The sequence below is a fragment of the Sorex araneus genome, chromosome 2, assembly GCF_027595985.1.
Source record: "Sorex araneus isolate mSorAra2 chromosome 2, mSorAra2.pri, whole genome shotgun sequence".
Classification (NCBI taxonomy): domain Eukaryota; kingdom Metazoa; phylum Chordata; class Mammalia; order Eulipotyphla; family Soricidae; genus Sorex; species Sorex araneus.
In genome coordinates this window covers 136,162,910-136,179,606 of record NC_073303.1, presented here as the reverse complement: position 1 = coordinate 136,179,606, position 16,697 = coordinate 136,162,910, and the positions used below count along the sequence as shown (strand labels likewise).

Sequence of the window (16,697 nt, the reverse complement as noted above, 5' to 3'; positions counted from 1 at the left end):
CACTGTTGGCACCCAGCTATCCGAGTGCTATCCTTGGCAGCACCTGTAGCCGAGTGTGCACGAACGCCAAAATAACCAGTGCACTGCAGCCGTGTGTGCATGTGTGAGCACCGAAATAACCAGCACACGGCAGCTGAGTGTGCATGAGTGCTGAAATAACATCACAGGCCCCAGGGGAGCCCTGTGAGCAGGATGCACCCAGGGCTCATCACAACAGCCAAAGAGAAGGGAAGGGAAGGGGGAAGGAGAGAATGCTAACTAGTCCTGCCTCGTTTCATGGGAGCCCAGGAAGGGAGAGACCTTAGACAAAAGCCACCACCCGAATCATTCAAGCCGCATCTGAACCCTGGCTGGTCTCATTCCCAAACCCACACTCTTTACAAGGTTCTCGGTAGCTTCCCCAGGAGTGGGCAGGAGGCTGGGCCAGCGGGTCAGCTGCTTCTGCTGGCAGCCTGGAGAAGGGGCTTATTCTAAACTCTCCAGCTTCCGGCACTGATGGGGCCTGGCGCTGTGCTTGGCTCCCATTGCGAGGCCTTGGGTTCGATCCCCGATACCGTAAAATAAATAGAACTGGCTAAACTCTCCAGCTTCTGGATGTTCTGGAGGCTTCTGGATGCCAAGCTGAGAAAGTGTGTTGTCTGTTATGGGTTCTGGTGCGTACTTCCTGCAGTCACCACGTGACCCCATGGCCACCCCGCCCCCAGGTCAGCTCTCAGCTCCCTCCAGATCAGACCTTTTTCTCCCCTTTCTCCCCTGCTTCTGGCGGGGCCTTTCTCAGCCCATTCAGCCCATTCTGATGGGGGAGGGGGCGTAGCGGGGGGTGGGGGGGAGGGGGCGGTGCTCAGCACACTTGGATCCATCAGGCCCTTGGATCCATCAGGCCCTTCTGTGATGGGAGAGCCCAGTCCCCGCCCGTGGCTGGTAGGTCCTTTGAGGTGGGCCGTGTTGCTTCAGCAGCCCGGTCCACCCTGTCAGCTCCCATGAAGCCTGTGCTCAGTTAAAGCGCTGCAACTTCTCCCCGGAGCCAGCCAAATCCAGTCTCCCCACCTCCACCCCCACATGAACCTGAGCAATTAATTTCTGCAATCTAAATGTGACTTTCCATCTGCCCCTGTAAAGTTTCATCTCATCGGGTACACCCAGCATTGAAGTCTGTGGAGACTGTTTTGGCGAGTGATTCTCTCTTCTCATCGGAGCTGCCCATCAGGGCCTCATCATTCACAAACTAAGTTCACTTACTCCAGCTTCCTCCAAGTCATGGATAAACATGTGAAGTTTCGTATTTTCAAAATTTCACCTGCTAGTTACCACCTTCCATTGGGGGAGTCCCAATCACGTGATCAGATATCCCCAGGTCAGACTTCCTAGAGCGTAAGGGAGGTCTGGGGGCATGTCAGCTCTTTCCTTGGCTGCTATGACTCTTGGCTGCTGTGATCTGTTCCTCCAAGCTGTCACCCCACCACCTCATTCTTCGTTACAGTCAGAATCAAATCCAAGGGACAGTTTCTGTTTAGTCTTTCTCCCTCTTCTGAGCAGTGACAATGTTTCCAAGGCAAGAACGCAGACAAGTGTCTCATTCTTGAGATGGTATTTGACATGGCACTGAAGTCAGGCTGCCTGCCCCTCCCCCCACCATCTTGACTCTCGCACACCTGACAGCTATAGAAGAGCACTGGGGAAGCGGCATCCAAGTTCTTCCTGGGGTGGGAGGCTGTGAGGGGGTTATGTATAACTTGGACCTGCTCAGCTGCAAGGCATCCTGGGATCTTGGCAGCTGGTCAATGAAGAGGCAAGAAATATTTTCTGGCATGGAGAACGTAGAGAAAAGGGGTGACGACAGAACTAAGGAAGTGAAAAGAAAAAAGAGGCCTTGGTGAATAGTGCCCCCCACTGCCCTGCCATTTCTGTGCCAAAACTGGCCCTCTTTTATCAGAGGCACAGTAGGTCCACGAGATACCAGTGTGCTAGAATATCTGTGAAACTTTGTGGACTCCACAAGACCTGATGGAAGGAAGCAGATTGAGTGGTTCACTGTGTAGGTTCTGAAGCCAGTCTGGGTTTGAATCCCAGCTCTTCTTAATTCTGTGACCTTGGGAAAATTGTTTTATCACTCAAGATTTTCAGTTTCCTCCCAGTGGAAAGTGAAGATAAGAATAGTACATGCCCACAAGGTAGGTGAGGAGAGAGAGAGCATGCTCATAGGAAGTTCCTCAGACTGGCACATACGAATAGCTCAGTTAGTGGTAGCCGTTACGGGTCTGGGGATGAGCGTCAGTGGGAGAGGCTTGAGGCTCTATCCCTAATACCCTCTGCATCTCCTGATCCCATCCCGGGCACTACGACCTGACATCCCCAGCATTATCAAAAAAAGGTGTGACCCATGACATACCACAAGTGCAATGACAACAAATGGGAAATATTTAAATAGAAGCTGCTATGATGGAACAAGAGCTTGAAGACACGAACTCCTGAGAGTTTTAGGGCTAGAGGTGTGAGGAGAAAATCACTGAGAAGGGGGAGAGTCCAGATGCAAGGGAAGGGCAGGGTGGGCCTAGAGCAGCCTGAATGGGGGCTGGGTCCCCATGGAGCTGCTGCAGGTCAAAGGAGAAACCTGGGATTGACTGGAGGTCTCTGGGCTCAGTGAAAACTGATTGCTGGTGTTTTTTCTGTTCCCAATATAAAATCCTCTTTATCTTAAGAAGTCACTCAAAAGTTGGCTAAATGGACCATGTTAAAAAGAAGCATAAATATTCTACTTCTAGAAGTCTGCTTTAAAGGAAATAATCATCAATAGGTTCAAAGATTTACAGTCTGGGATGTTCAGTACAGCATTATTTATATTAGTGAGAAAATGGTTTACAGCCCAGATGCCCAGCCCATAGGGAGTTGTTAAATAAATTACGGCTCATCCACATGATGGATCGTGGCAGCCATAAAAAAGACGCCTGAGGAGCAGTGGGGACAGCTGTGAAGGGCTGGAGCCACACTTTGCATTTGGGAGACCTGGATTCTGCTCCAAAACATCTCCGAGCATTAAGCTAGGAGAGTAGCCCCTGCCAACTGCTGGGGGTACCCCAGAACCAGAACTCCGAAAGAGTCCATTTAAGAAATGTGCCTGGGGAAATTATCACCAAAATGTTATGGGATGAACAGGGCTGGTTGTAAAACAGCAACCAATGACCACAGCAAAGTTTGTTACTTTATATATATCTAGAAGGAATGTGCATTACTTTTAGGTATGCTTTTTTTCAGGAGAAAAAAAAATGGCTGCCAAGAAGTCACACGACAAAGATGCACCCACAAATAGCTTATACTAGAAAGCCATTCCATTCAGAACACAGGGGCGCCAACAGTAGGTTCCATCTGTGTGCCAGGCCTGAGCTGCAGCCCCCCAGACAGGAACTGGCTGCTCTGAAGGGCTGAGGGCTTAGTCTGCGTGCTGCTGGCCTGAAGCCAGGCAGAGCACAGGAGCGATGATTTAGGTCAGTGGCTCTCAACCGTGGCTGCGTAGTAGAAGCTCAGAAGCACAGCATGCCCGGCTCCAGCCTCAGGACCCAGCATTTTTAAGGTCCAGGAAAGGGCTGGTCAAAGCTCTCCAGGTGATTCTCTGAAGACTGTGAATTTGTGTTGAGCTTGACAGAGAACATTTGAGTCCAACTGTCCACTGTGGCCCACCTTCTGAGCACCACTTGTGCCCACAGTGCACAAGTGGTGCTCAGAAGCAACCTACTCCTGCGCATGACTCAGAGAGCCCTGGGGAGGTGCTAGGGATTGAGCCCGGATCTCCTGCATGCAAAGCCTGCGCTCAGTTTGCTGCGCCGTCTCTCCGGCCTGCTATGCCACAGACGCGCCTCTCTACTCTGACTCAGGAGGAGACCCAGGCTCACAGCTCATGCCACAAACTGCAAGGGAGTTCTATCTAGAGAAGAGAACAGGGGAGACAACACAAGGGACAGGCTGGAGCCAAGGTGTCCGACGCTGGATAATGCCGGTGGCATTTTCCTTCTCCTGCTTTGGGCAGAAACAGTCGCTGGGGAACCTTGGGTAGGTGAGTTTTCCCCAGGCACAGAGAAAGAAGGGGAGCGGGGAGAGCAAGCTGCAAAGAACAAACATTTGTATTAAATGATAGCATCTCCCCTAGCGTCTCTCTACAGGGATAGAGTTACTCCAGGCCATAGGAAGAGAAAGCGAAGGCTCAGCTTGGGCACTGGCCCCACTGGAGTCGGCCATGCCTGAATAATTAAGGGTCTACTGCCATCCTTCTGTTCCTTTAAAGCAGGGTTGCTGGGAGCCTCGGGACAGTGATAGGGTTATTGGGTGACTAATAGGACTGGCAAGAGGTATGGATCTAAAAAGCAACCCCCAAAAGCCATCTTCCTGATATTAGGAAGCTGGCAGCCTCACCCAACCGTAGCAGAACAGAGTGTAGAGAATCCCAAATGCTTCTTTACATCGCAAGATATCAAATCTATGTTTACACACAGATGCCCGTGAGCATATTTACACAAACATCTCAGCACACAGCCGACTGGCTTCCAAATGAGGTGTGGCTAGGACAAAGGTTAAAAGGATAATGCACTCTCCCAAGATGTCAGGGCTGGCATCAGATGGGCGGCCAACAGTAACAAGAAACCAGCCTGAAACCAAATGAACATCCCACAAATAATCCCCCTAAAAGGGAACGATCCACTCTTGGATAAGTAAGAAGCAGCTGTAACTCCCATTCAACACCAATGACCTTGAGTGCCAAAAAGGGTCTCGGGGTTCATCTAACCCCTCACATCCATGTAGTCAAGCAGGAACGCCTTCCCTGTGCTGGGCCCCACCTCCTGGAACTCAGCCTTATCGCCTCTAATTTGATCCGCAGAGGACTGGCAGAGCAGATGGTCACCAGTTGTCCTCTAGAACCAGCCCTTCCCATCTCCGAAGGGCCTCCCCCAAGATCATCTCGGTCCAGTGCAAAGATATTCTGAGCCTGTCAGCAAGGCTGCAAATGCAACTGAGCTCCAGGTGCAGGTTGATTACGTCCCCCTGATTACATGCAGATCAATGGGGCAATGTCATGGTGGGGCTGGACACACGTCAGGATAAAGCTCTCCTCCGCTCGGGAAAAACCCTGAGGAGTCACTGTCCTCCTGTCTCAAGCCAGGGTGGGGAAGGGTGAGCAGGTCATGGGGAAAATGTTCAAGGCCACTCTCCCAAGTCCCGTCTGCAGCCCAGTGGGTTTCCCCCCTGCTGTGGCCAGCGACGAGCAGGAGAGGACATAGCAGAAACGTAGTCAAGCATAGTCACTTCTTAGCAGTGATCCCTGGACTAACGTCACGACTTCAGAGTCCCACCAGGTCTGATCTGATTTTCATCTCTGAGGCTCCCCAGAGCCAAACACTACCGCAGAAGGGAGGAAGGCGGCATGTGGAGCCGGGGCACCTCAGGCAGCGTTTCCCTCACAGAACTCGGCTTCCAGCTGGAGCCTCACCCTGCCAGGTTCTGGCATTTAGGCAGGTCTGCTGGGAAATTTCTCCAGAAAGTCCATCCCCGAGGAGATGTCTTTCTCTGAGGTAGAAAAGAGCAACACAAAGACCCCCTTCCATATCTCCCATCAGAAAGCTGTCTCCTCAGCTCAGAGAGATGTCATCCCACCGAAAGGCAAGGGGGTAATAATATAGCACTAAGCCAGGGAAGCCAAGCATTGCCCAATACAAGTTTTAAAAGGGCTCATTGCTGTTGATTTGATAAATCTCCAGAAGTCTAGACACTTGCTGTCATGTATTTAAGACCACATTGGTTAAGCCTTGTCACAAATGTAAGACCAATTCAGTGATGACTAGACTAATGCAAAAAGATATGACTGAAGAAAACGCATTTATTAGAGATAACATTTACCAGCTCCAACACACACACACACACACACACACACACACACACACACACACACACACACCCATAGATTGAAGTCAAGAATGTCAGGGTAACTGAAAGAGGCAGAGGATGGGCTTGGTTCGCATCCTCCTAAGCTGCGGGCAGGTGTTCAGAGTCCGTGATAAGTGATCAATATGAGGGATGGAGAGGGAAACCTAGGAACTGGGCCAGGGGAAGACCAAGGTAGTGGAAATCCTAGTACCATCTCCCCTCAGCCCAAACTCCAGTCCTTGGACAGCTGCACATTAGCAACAGATCTCCAAGACAACCACACAGGGAGAAAACAATAATGACAACAGTAAGCTCCACCACAGGAGTTGAGGGAATGGTAGCAGTTGTGTTCTGCTGACTGACGTTCACCATGGGAGGGCTGAGAGGGTTGTCTTGCTTACTGGAGCTGCGAAGTCTAGTCTGGCATGTAGTACGTACTCAGAAACTGAGAGCCTAGGGTCTTGTTGGTTTTGCGTGCAGTCATAATAAGAACAAAGTCAACCCTTGAGAACTACTGGAGACATCTGAGTGCCAGGACAATGGGGTGGTGAGCACCCAGTTTAGCCCTGATTCATTCTAAGGCCATTTAACAAAGTAATGTGGACTTCTAATGCCCTCAACCCTCTGTGTACACTCTGCCAGCTCGGTCTCCAGTGAAAGCAGTGAATTGACAGATTGCTGTGGCTGTGATCTGACTCACTATCGTGCTTATTCTCTCTATGGGATCTAAGACAGTGACCAAGGTTAAGAGCAGGAATGTCGTGACTAACCGTCCAAATAATTGGATCCAACTATGCCTTCACCCCAAGTGAATGTTCTCCATCCACCAATCATCATCTTGGCCAGGCAAACCCTCCCTCAAAGTCAGCCATCCCTCTGTCCCCTTGCTGGCCATCCCTTGTCCCTTTATACTCACTCCCAGGACTCAGGGATTTATGCATGTTCCTTGGGATCTCTGGATATCCTATATGAGCTTCCAATATTTTCTCATCCATCTCCTTAATCAGCTTCACTACAGTTGGAGGTTAAGGAAAAAAGCCATGGTTGGAATTTTCCTTTTTACTTTCTTTCTTTTTTGGCTTTGGGTAATGCTCAGCAGTGCAGGGGATTGAACCAGGAGCTCCCAAATGCAAAACATGTGCTCCAGCCCTCTCTGTTTCTTTTCAAGTATAAAATTGGTTTTCTGGAGTTTCTGAGGGGGTGGGGGGCGTGAGTTCCTGCTTGAGCTCTGGACCTTGGGACAGCAGGTATGAGGGGTTCAAGTAGGTATCAGGCCCAGTGACTCCCTAATCTCAAGGCCTTTATCAGCTCTAGAGGTGGGCCCCGAGGGCATGGAGGAGCTGGTGGCCTAACAGGTCAAGATCACTTCCTAGAATCTTCATTCTTGATACACTCATATGAGGGGGTGGGTGGTCAGGCTGCTGTAGCAGGCTCCTGGGTTCTGCTGGTGCCCTGTTGTTTGGTCAGGCTGCCTTTGAACAGATGTCCCCAAGTGGGTCACTCTCTTGACCTCATCAGCACTTAGTTACTGCCTCCCCTCTGCTGGCACTGAATCTCTGACTTGGCTGACGCGTACAATCTCTAGGCCCCATTCTGGTTCTGAGATTCAAGAAGCGGCTAAGCCGAGGCCAGAGAGCACTGTGCCTTGTACACGGCTGACTCATTCGATTCCAGGCACACATATGACCCCCCTTGAGCACCACCAGGAGCGATTCCTGAGCTCAGAGCCAGGTGTCAGCCCTGAGAACTTCTGAGTGTGGTCTTTCCCCGGTCCCAGAAAAAAATATTTTTTTTTTTAAATTACTAAAAGAACTTCCAAATGGGCCTGGAAAGATAGCCAAGACAGAGAAGCTTTGTGGGTTCCTCCAAGCCCAGCACTGCCAGCCCATGAAGCAGGCTGGATGTCTGGTCTGGCTCTAGGAGGAGGGAAAGGGGGACCTTCTTTCTCCAGCCTCCATCCCTCCCACCCCTGCTCAGTCCCACTCAGGCCACCAGCTGTCCTTCAACCAGCCCTGTCCTAGAACCTCACAGTCCCCAGGAGCCTTGGGTCTGCCTGTCAAACTACTAGCGCTGAATCTCCTGTTACAAGTGGCAGAAGTGGCCTCCCCTCTGTGCACAGACCTACTCTTGGTGGGTACCTCTGCACCTACCAGCACCCAATGGAGTGCTAGGCAAACAGAGATGCTTTGCAACGTGATGTGCACAGTGACGGAAACCGCGGCTTTTGTCTGCTTTGAAGAAGGAAGGTTCTCACACTGACCCACTGGGGAGAGAAAAGCAAGGTGGAAGCTGTGGGCTTGCCCCTGACACCCCACCCTCCATCAACACCGTTCCAGGCTTTTGCCTCCTGAGTGGGCTCCCTCAAATGGTTCTATCGGGCCACCCTCTGGCTAAACAAATGCCAATTCGCACTCTGACATTATAGCCCCTTGCTCCTGGTTTGGTGCGTGATGCCCACTTGGCGGTATCTTACAAGCTGCTTTGTCATCTGCCTCCTTTTTCCCTACCTCACCGCCCCCCCCCCCGCCACCCCCTCTCCCGGCCCGCGCTGTGAGGTCCAGTGCTCAGACTCAAGTTTTCCCGTGCCCCATCCTCAAGGTCATTGATCCCGACCAAGGTCGACAAAGGGGAGAGAGGGACTAGGGCGAGGGGAGCGAGGGTAGGTGGAGAGACAGAAGGGGAACGGAACGGAGAGAAAGAAAAGAGTGAAAGAGCAGGCGGGCTCCGCGCGCGAGGCCCGCCGCAGAGAGAGGAGACGGCGGGCGGAGGAGGGGCGCCGGAGAAAAGTGGCAGGAGACGCGACCCGCTACGGGAGAGGTCGGGGCTGGGAGGCTGGCTGGGGAGGCCGGGAGGGCTGGGGTGCGGGGTGCGGGCTGGCCGGCTGCGAGCTCCCGCGTCTCTGGCACGGCGCGGCGGGGATCGCGGGGCGCGCGGCTGGACCCGGACGGGGCGGCCGGGCCGGGCAGGGCCGAGGCTGGCTCTTCAGGTGGCTCCTGCGGGCGATCTAAAGTTTGCGGCAGGCGAGGACGCCCGCTCCGTCCTCCCTCCCCTGGGCTCGGCCGGGCCCGGTCTCCCCCGCGCTCCGCCTCGGGTCCACGCAGGGTCCGGCGCCCACTCCGCTCTCGTCGCCCCGCGCGCGGGTCCCCTCAGGCGTCTCCATCCCTCCCGGTGCCCGCGCGCCCCCCGCTCCCGCCCTCCGCGCCGGCTCTCCCGCACGACGTGAGCGGAAAGTGAATGGGCAGCCCCGACCACAAAGACAGACCGCGGAGAGCACCAGCCCGGAGACCGCCGCGGAGTCCCGCGCAGATGCCGCCGGCGGGAGCGGGTGGCAGGAGCCCAGTTGCGGGCCCGCGCGGCAGGGACCCCCTCCGGCCCCGCTGAGCCCAGACCTCACAGCCCGGGCGGCCCACGCGCTCCCACGCGCCGCGCCGCCCCGCCGGCCCCCCAGCTTCTGCGCCCTCGTCCCCCGTCCTGTCCCTCCCAGCCCCCCCCCCGCGCCCTCCTCGGGGCCGGGCTCGCCAGACGCAGGCCAGCAGGCGGCGGGCGGCGCCCCAGCCCGGGGCCTCGCCCGCACCGGCCCCCCGAGTTCCAACTTGCCGGCGCCCCCGGGCCCCCACCCCTCTACCCACCCGAGTTACTGAAGTTTGCAACTTGCAGCCGCAGCCGGCGCGGGGGGACGCGCCCGCCGTTCCCGGGACTCACCTCCGAGCTGCGGGCGCAGGTGCGGGTGCCCGGCCGAGGGTCCGTCCCGGCGGCGTCCGGCGGTGCGGGCCCGCGGGGCGGTGCAGTCCCCACCCGGCCCGGCTGCAGCCCCCGCGCGCCCAGAGCTCCGAGCCGCGCGCCGGGGACAGCGGGAGGAGGAGACGGAGCGGCAGGCGAGGCAGTGAGCGGCGGCGGGGGAGGAGTTGGGGCGGCGGGAGAGGAGGGGAGGGGGCCCGCCAGCCCCGAGCGCGCCCCGGAGCGCAAGGGGGCGCCCACTCGCGGCCCCGGCCCCGCTCGCCGTGCGCCCCCAGCCACGACGCCGCGGCCCGGAACCTATCCTGCTCCAGCCGCCCCCCGCCGCCCCCCGCCGCGCCCCGGGCTCCTGGCGAGGACCCTTTCCTCCAGGCCCCCAGCCCCCGACCCGGAGCGGCTAGAAACCTCCCTCCTTCCCGCGGATCCCAAGAAGAAACGCGCACACACCGGGGGGAGGGGGTCGCGGCTAGGAACTGCGGGGGGAGTGGGGCGAGGCTGCTGGGCCCGGCTGGAAAACCCCAGGGGGTTCAGGTTAGAAGCGGCGCGACCTTGAGAGCGCCTCTCCGAGCCTCAGTTTCTCCTAGTTCTAGGGTGGAACTAGGGCGATACCCACCCTCCAGCGCTCTTGAAAGAACCAGGAGGGACAGAGCGGCATCCAATCCCATCAGGAACGTTGGCAGGGCGTCCACTCCCGACCCCCGAGCCCCGGAGGCTGCGGGGTGCTCTCCGCTGAGGAGGGGAGCTGCAGCTCCCGGCTGAGCACGGCTGAATTGTTTACAAGTTTAAGTAGCCGGGGTCTGATGGCCAGACTCGGGAGGGGACGGCAGAAGGGGCAAGCGCCAAACCCTAATTGCCAGCTGCGAGAGGGAAGGGAAGAGAGCCCTCTACTGAACAAAGAAAGGTATTTTTAAACGGAAGGGGGAAGCGACCTAAGGAAAGAAACGGGAAAATGAAGGAGGAACACAAAGGATCTGAAAAATTAAACGCAGAGAAGGTGGGATTTTAAGAGATAAGCAAAGATGTTTTTGAGGCAAAAATAGGTAAGAATGGGAACATTGAAAAACTTTGGGAGTAAAGCGTTTTACATAACAATATTCTGGGTTATTAAATATTCTGGGTTATTAAAAATCCCAGATAAAGCAGATAAATGGAGGCTGATAGAAACCCAGGGAAGGCACCCCATCTGCATTAGGTCACACACACACACACACACACACACACACACACACACACACACCTCTGCCTGCACACGCACCTCTGTGCCAAGGTGAGAACCCACATAGACAGGATGATGGGGAAGAGTTTGCAAGCCACTGTAAAAAGGAAAACGGTGCCAAGCTCAGGGAAAAAAAATCCTTCTAGAGCAACAGGAATGCTGAAAGTCGTAACCTGCAGAAAGAAGAGGAACTCATCAGGGTAAGTGGAAGGAAAGAAGCTGCAGGAGACTCTGGCGGAAGGAGACGGTGGCAGGGACGAGGCAGAGGGCAGGGCCCAGGTGTTGGGCACACGTCTGGTAGCTCCCCCTCAGCATCTGGGGCAGGGGAGGGGGAAGAGGAATCCCAGCATGTCTCTTCTAGACAGGACAGGGAGATACAGAGGGAGGATGAGTGTCTGTTGGGGGCTGGGGGTCTCTTGGATCCCCAGCCAAGGAGGGTCCAGTGCTGAGTGCTGCCCTGCCCCCTCCCCCTGCCATTCCCAGGGACTATTTTTGTTATGTGTAATAATGCCAATGTGTGCGATACAGAGACAACATTTTATTAATAGGAAAACATGGATATGTTTATGCGCCAGAGGAGGGACGGGCAGGAGAGTTGCCCAGACGCTGCCCTCAGGGGCCCTCCGCGCTCTCCCAAGCGGCACAAACCCTCACCCTCACCACATCCTTGAACCCTCCCACTCTTTGTCCACCATGTCTGAACGGTTTTCCCTCTTCCCTTCCCACCCTGGATTTCTGGCTCTCCTCTCCCCCACCAGTATGGAGTGTGGGAGGGAACTGGGTAGAGAAAGAGAAGCTGGAAGATCCTATCTTAGGGGACACAGGCTAGCAGCCCGTCCCTTTTTATTTTTTTTTTGTTTTTTTTTTTTTAATGGAGAGCATTGAAAGGAGGGGAAGCAGAATTTTATTTTATTATTTTTTATTTATTTTATTTTATTTTTTTTGCTTTTTTGGGTCACACCCAGCGATGCTCAGGGGTTACTCCTGGCTTTGCACTCAGGAATTACTCCTGGCGGTGCTTGGGGGACCATATGGGATGCCGGGGATCGAACCCGGGTGGGCCGCGTGCAAGGCAAACGCCCTACCCGCTGTGCTATCGCTCCGGCCCCAGCCCGTCCCTTTTTAGAAGCTGGAGGCAAGAAGGGGAGACACTCAGAGCGAGGAGCAGAGCTGCCTGGGAAGCAGGCTAATTAATCCTAATTGCATCCTACAGGATTGTATTGATTAAGAGTGATTACTCAAGCGCTCTCAATGCGAGAGCTTCAGAAGTCCATGTGCAAAGGGCCACTGCTTTTCTCAGTCTTCTATTATCACCTGCTGCAGCACCCCTGGAGCTTAGCAAACCTGGCCTGGAGAGAATCCCCGAATCCCTTACTTGGGCCCATCATTCTCCCTCTGGCACCTTTCTTAGCCTTGGCCATCATCAATATGATAACTTCAGTTAGGAAGGATTTTCCACCGACTGGAACCGTGTTTAATTAAGCGGAATGTAAACACAGTAATTAATACAGAACTATTCAAAACAAACATGCTGACTAGTAGGGAATATAGTGAGTGGGAAAGGGTGCCTCGAATTTACTCTTGACCTAGAAAGTCCAAACTGCTTTTAAACCTGGAGATTAGGAGTAATCCGAAGGCTGGGAGGCAGCACAGTGGCAGGTCTCAACCTACCATGCACCCAGCACTCCGGAGGCCTCCAGTGGGAAGTATACCCCACTCCGTGGGCCTAAGTGGAATCTCATTCTTGGCCCTTGCACTGAACCCAAGGCCAGAATGACTGAGAATTTCCCCCACCTCCTCACAAAGGAGAAGTAATGCAAATGCTCCTGGCTCGGGATAGCTATTTTGGGAGCATTGTTCTGGAAGATTGAGAGCACAGTCTCCTGGGGCCCATGGCCATGGGAGCACTTGCTCAGGCACAAGAATCTGGAAACAACCCAATTGTTTGAATAAAGGAAAGGTACATCTACACGATGGAGTACTAGACAGCATTAGGAAAAATGAGCTCATGGAATCTGCACATACACGGATGGACCTGGAGAGTATAGTGCTGAGTGAAATGCGTCAGAGCGAGGGTGGACAGAATGGACACACTCATTTGCAGGATGTGAAAAAAAAAAACACATCATATGAGAATAATACCCAAAGACAGTAGAAACAAGGGCCAGGACAACTGATGCCTGTTAGAAAACTAGCCACAAGATGGGTGTGGGGCTGGGGGAGAAGTGGGGGGGCTTGGGGAGGACAGTTAGGCTAGAGAAGGGACCACTATGACAATGAATGTAGGAAATGATCACTCTGGACTAGAACTGAGTGTTGAAAGTGGGTAAAGGGATATACATGATAACCTGTTAGTACCTGGATTGCAAACCATGATGCCCAAAAGGAGAAAGAGAGATAGAGAGGAGGTGGGGGGGAAGTGTCTGCCACAGAGGACAGTTGCGGGGTGGGGTACAGTGGGATGGGAAACTGGGGTCATTGGTGGTGGGAAATGTACACTGTGAAGAGAGGGGTGTTGGAATAGTGCATGACTGAAACCCAATCAGGAATAACTTTGTAACTGTGTATCTCATGGTGACTTGAGAAAGAAAGAAAGAAAGAAAGAAAGAAAGAAAGAAAGAAAGAAAGAAAGAAAGAAAGAAAGAAAGAAAGAAAGAAAGAAAGAAAGAAAGAAAGAAAGAAAGAAAGAAAGAAAGAAAGAAAGAAAGAAAAGAAAGAAAGAAAGAAAGAAAGAAAGAAAGTAAATGAAAAAGAATAGCTCAGGCACAAACAGGCGCCTAGCTTTACAGCCCGGGGCTGACAGCAGGAGAGAAAGAATCGAAAAAGAAAAAGACAGCAATCGCTTATAATGTCTAAATAGTTTCCTGGCCCCCAAATCACCTGCTCATTGTGTCCAGGGACAGGAAAGAAATGAAAGAGAATTCCTACTCAGAAGCCATTGTCGATTTGTGAACCGAAAGCACGCTTAGGTCAGAGGAACTCAAGTGTCACTAAATGGCAGCTTCGCCATTGTCCGGAGCTAATGTGAGAGAAGAGACCTTCCTTCCTTCCGCTCCAGCACTGGAGTGCCACTCACGCTGCTCGGCGAGAGGTCACTGGGAGAGGGGCCAGCGGGCGGACGGGAGAGCAGACAGTCTCGAGTGTCAGGCGCTACAGGCCTCAGGGTCAGGCTGCAGCACAGGCTGCATGCGCAGCAGTCCTGGGTTCGATCCCAAGCACTGCAGGGTCCCCTGAGTCCACCAGGTGTGACCCCCCTGCCACCCAACACCACCACCACTGGGGAGAAAAAGAGGTGACCCCAGCAAAGGGCCTTTTAGCTGGAAATGGGGGCAGGGAAATATTCTCCAGAAAAGCAGGATATGTCGGTTCTTCCAGGCAGAGGGCACATACGACAGCGCACAGCGATAGAATTAGACTTCTGCTGGGGGAGGACGACTTGGCCCAGGTCAACAGCGTAAGAGACCTGAAGCAGTAAATGCGAGCAGATGTACCCTACCATCAGCACCGGGGGTTCCAGGGCCAGCTTGGCCACTGAAGAACAACTGTCCTCGGGGAAACCTCGAGCTCTGTCACCTCGACCACAGGAACAGGTGAGAGGGGACGATGGGCATGGCTGGGTCTAACTGGGACTTCTTCCAAATCGGTTCTTTAGGCACTTTGTTCTTTCTCTCCAGGGGGTAAAGCTTCACAGTTTGCAAAAGCATTATCAGCTAGTATCTGCTGGGGGAAGCTCCCTTCAGTGCTGGGGGCCTGGGGGCTGCTCCTGTGAGGTACTCAGCACAGCAGAGCTGGCCTCATGGTTTGGGTCTGCACTGGTGACCAGGTGCTGGGCGGCCACCATGCCACCCTGGCTGTACCATGGGGCCATGTAGTGCTGTGGATCAAACTTGGGCTGTCACGTGCCAGGCTACAGTCCTTCCCACTAGCCCCTGGCCCGGCCGGTATCTTTTGATCTGCACGTTTGCCGGAAGGTGAGAGGGACTCACCGCGAGATGCTCATGTGCAGCTGGGTGACAGTGGCCGGTTTGTCTCCACAGCTGCTCTCTCTGGAAGTCCAGAAGCAGAGACCCAAGACTGCTGCCCTCCTCTGTGCGAATCACTCACCAGGGTCTCAAACAGCACCCATCTGACACGCACCTTTGGACTTCCTCTCCCCAAACTGGCTCTCCATTTAAGTAAATAAAAATACTTCCAAAGTCCTCAGAGCCCAAATAATGAAGTTATCCCATACTCTGCATGAAAGGGGCCAATAATCCCCTTGTCTGCTCCTTTGAATTGGGGGCTAGAGGCCCAGGCAGCCAGGTTGAGCCACACCTGCCTATGCCCAGGCCTTACTCCTGCAGGGGATCTAACTGGGGTGGCCACAGGCAAGGTAAGTGCCACAGCGTTGTACATCAGGTAGGACTTTTGCCTTGCACTCGGCCAGTCAGGGCTTGATCTCAGCACCTCACCTGGTCCTCGAGCAAACCAGAAGTGATCCCTGAACACAGATCCAGGAGTAAGCCCTGAGCACAGCCAGGTGTGGCCACAGAACAAGCAACAACAACATAAAGGCAAGTGCCGTAGCTGCTGTGCTCCTCTGGAAGCCATGTTGTTCTCCCTTGCCCTTGACGTGGTCATCCTCAGTTGTCCACACTGTCTTGGTTGCCATTGTGTCTTCCCGGTGTGGCGCAGGGGTCATATTCTGCGATGGTTCAGGGCTGGCTCTGGGATGGGAAGCAGAGGGGCCCGCACTTCCAGGGGACATGTTGGCCTCGACTGTTGGCCCACATCCCCTGGCCCTTTGGGATCTTTTCCAAACGTGATCACTTCTTGCCTCCTCCTCCCCTGGCACCCCAGTTCTACCCCCTCTCTTTTCTCCCTTGGGGTGTTGAGACTGTCCCCACAATAGCCATTCTCGGCCAGACTCCCTCTCCTCTGCTCAGAACCCCACGGCTCTCCAGCTTGTTCGTGGACAACTATGCCCACGGGGTCCGCACGGCCCCTTCCGGCATGGGCCCCTGCCTCTCTGCACGTCCTTGTTTCCCACACTCACCTCCTCCCTGCGTCCAGCATCTGGGCCTTGGCTCTGCAGCTTCTCTGCCCGAAGCTCTGCGGTGAGATGCCCCTTCCTTCACCTCCTCGTCTTGGATCGAACATGAGTCAGTTCATCAGAACTGACTTTCAAGAGTGACGCAGGTACCGATAGCCAGGAGTAGCACTCCCTATTGGACGGAGGTAAAGTGGAAGGCAACCGATGTCGGTTACCGAGATACAAACACACAGGGCTGTCACAACATGTTAGTAATCTCTTACACACCGGCTTTAAGAGCTCCTTGGTGAGATACAACAACCTTCACACACTTTCTTCCAAGAAAATCTTTTTCGATCATTTTTAGCTAATTATTTATAACAAGTAATATAAAATAAATTATTCAGGGCCTGCTTTAGGGGCAGGCTTGAGAAAGGTTGGGAAAATTGGAAATAATGGTGGTGGGAAGGTGCAATGGTGGTGGGATTGGTGTTGGAATATTGAATGGAAAAAATCATTATAAACAACTTTATTAAAAATCACTCTATCACTGTATCATTGTCATCCCATTGTTCATGGATTTGCTCAACCGGGCACCAGTAACGTCTCCATTCATCCCTGTCACGTGCTAGTGTAGCCTGATGGTGTATTGGGAGCTCTTTCAGGATCAGGGGAATTAGGAACGTGATTGTTACTTTTTTTGGCATATTGAGTACACCCACCATGGGTAGCTTGCCAGGCTCTGCCGTGTAGGCAGGATGCTCTCGGTAGCTTGCTGGGCTCTCTGAGAGGGACAGAGGCTTTTGGGGCGGCCTCTAATCACCT

At 53.8% G+C, this 16,697-nt stretch overlaps 1 protein-coding gene and 1 long non-coding RNA gene across 4 annotated transcripts in view; one reads left to right on the top strand and one right to left on the bottom strand.

Moving 5' to 3' along the window:
- The window catches only part of SEMA5B (semaphorin 5B), a 125,544-nt gene extending 115,119 nt beyond the window's left edge, over nt 1–10,425 (bottom strand). For 2 of the 3 annotated variants that reach the window (XM_055124925.1, XM_055124926.1), the window contains exon 1: nt 10,259–10,425. In XM_055124925.1, the coding sequence (XP_054980900.1) occupies nt 10,259–10,300 (42 nt within the window). In that variant the 5' untranslated portion in view covers nt 10,301–10,425. Of the gene's footprint in view, nt 1–9,612; nt 9,817–10,258 lie in introns of those variants that run through there. The other variant, XM_004606671.2, reaches the window with a different exon arrangement.
- Nucleotides 10,426–10,591: 166 nt separating this feature from the next.
- On the top strand, nt 10,592–16,161 carry LOC129401907 (uncharacterized). The gene is made up of 3 exons (XR_008628425.1): nt 10,592–10,685; nt 14,237–14,451; nt 14,899–16,161. It is a non-coding gene; the product is annotated as an uncharacterized LOC129401907 (long non-coding RNA).
- The last annotated feature ends 536 nt before the right edge of the window (nt 16,162–16,697 follow it).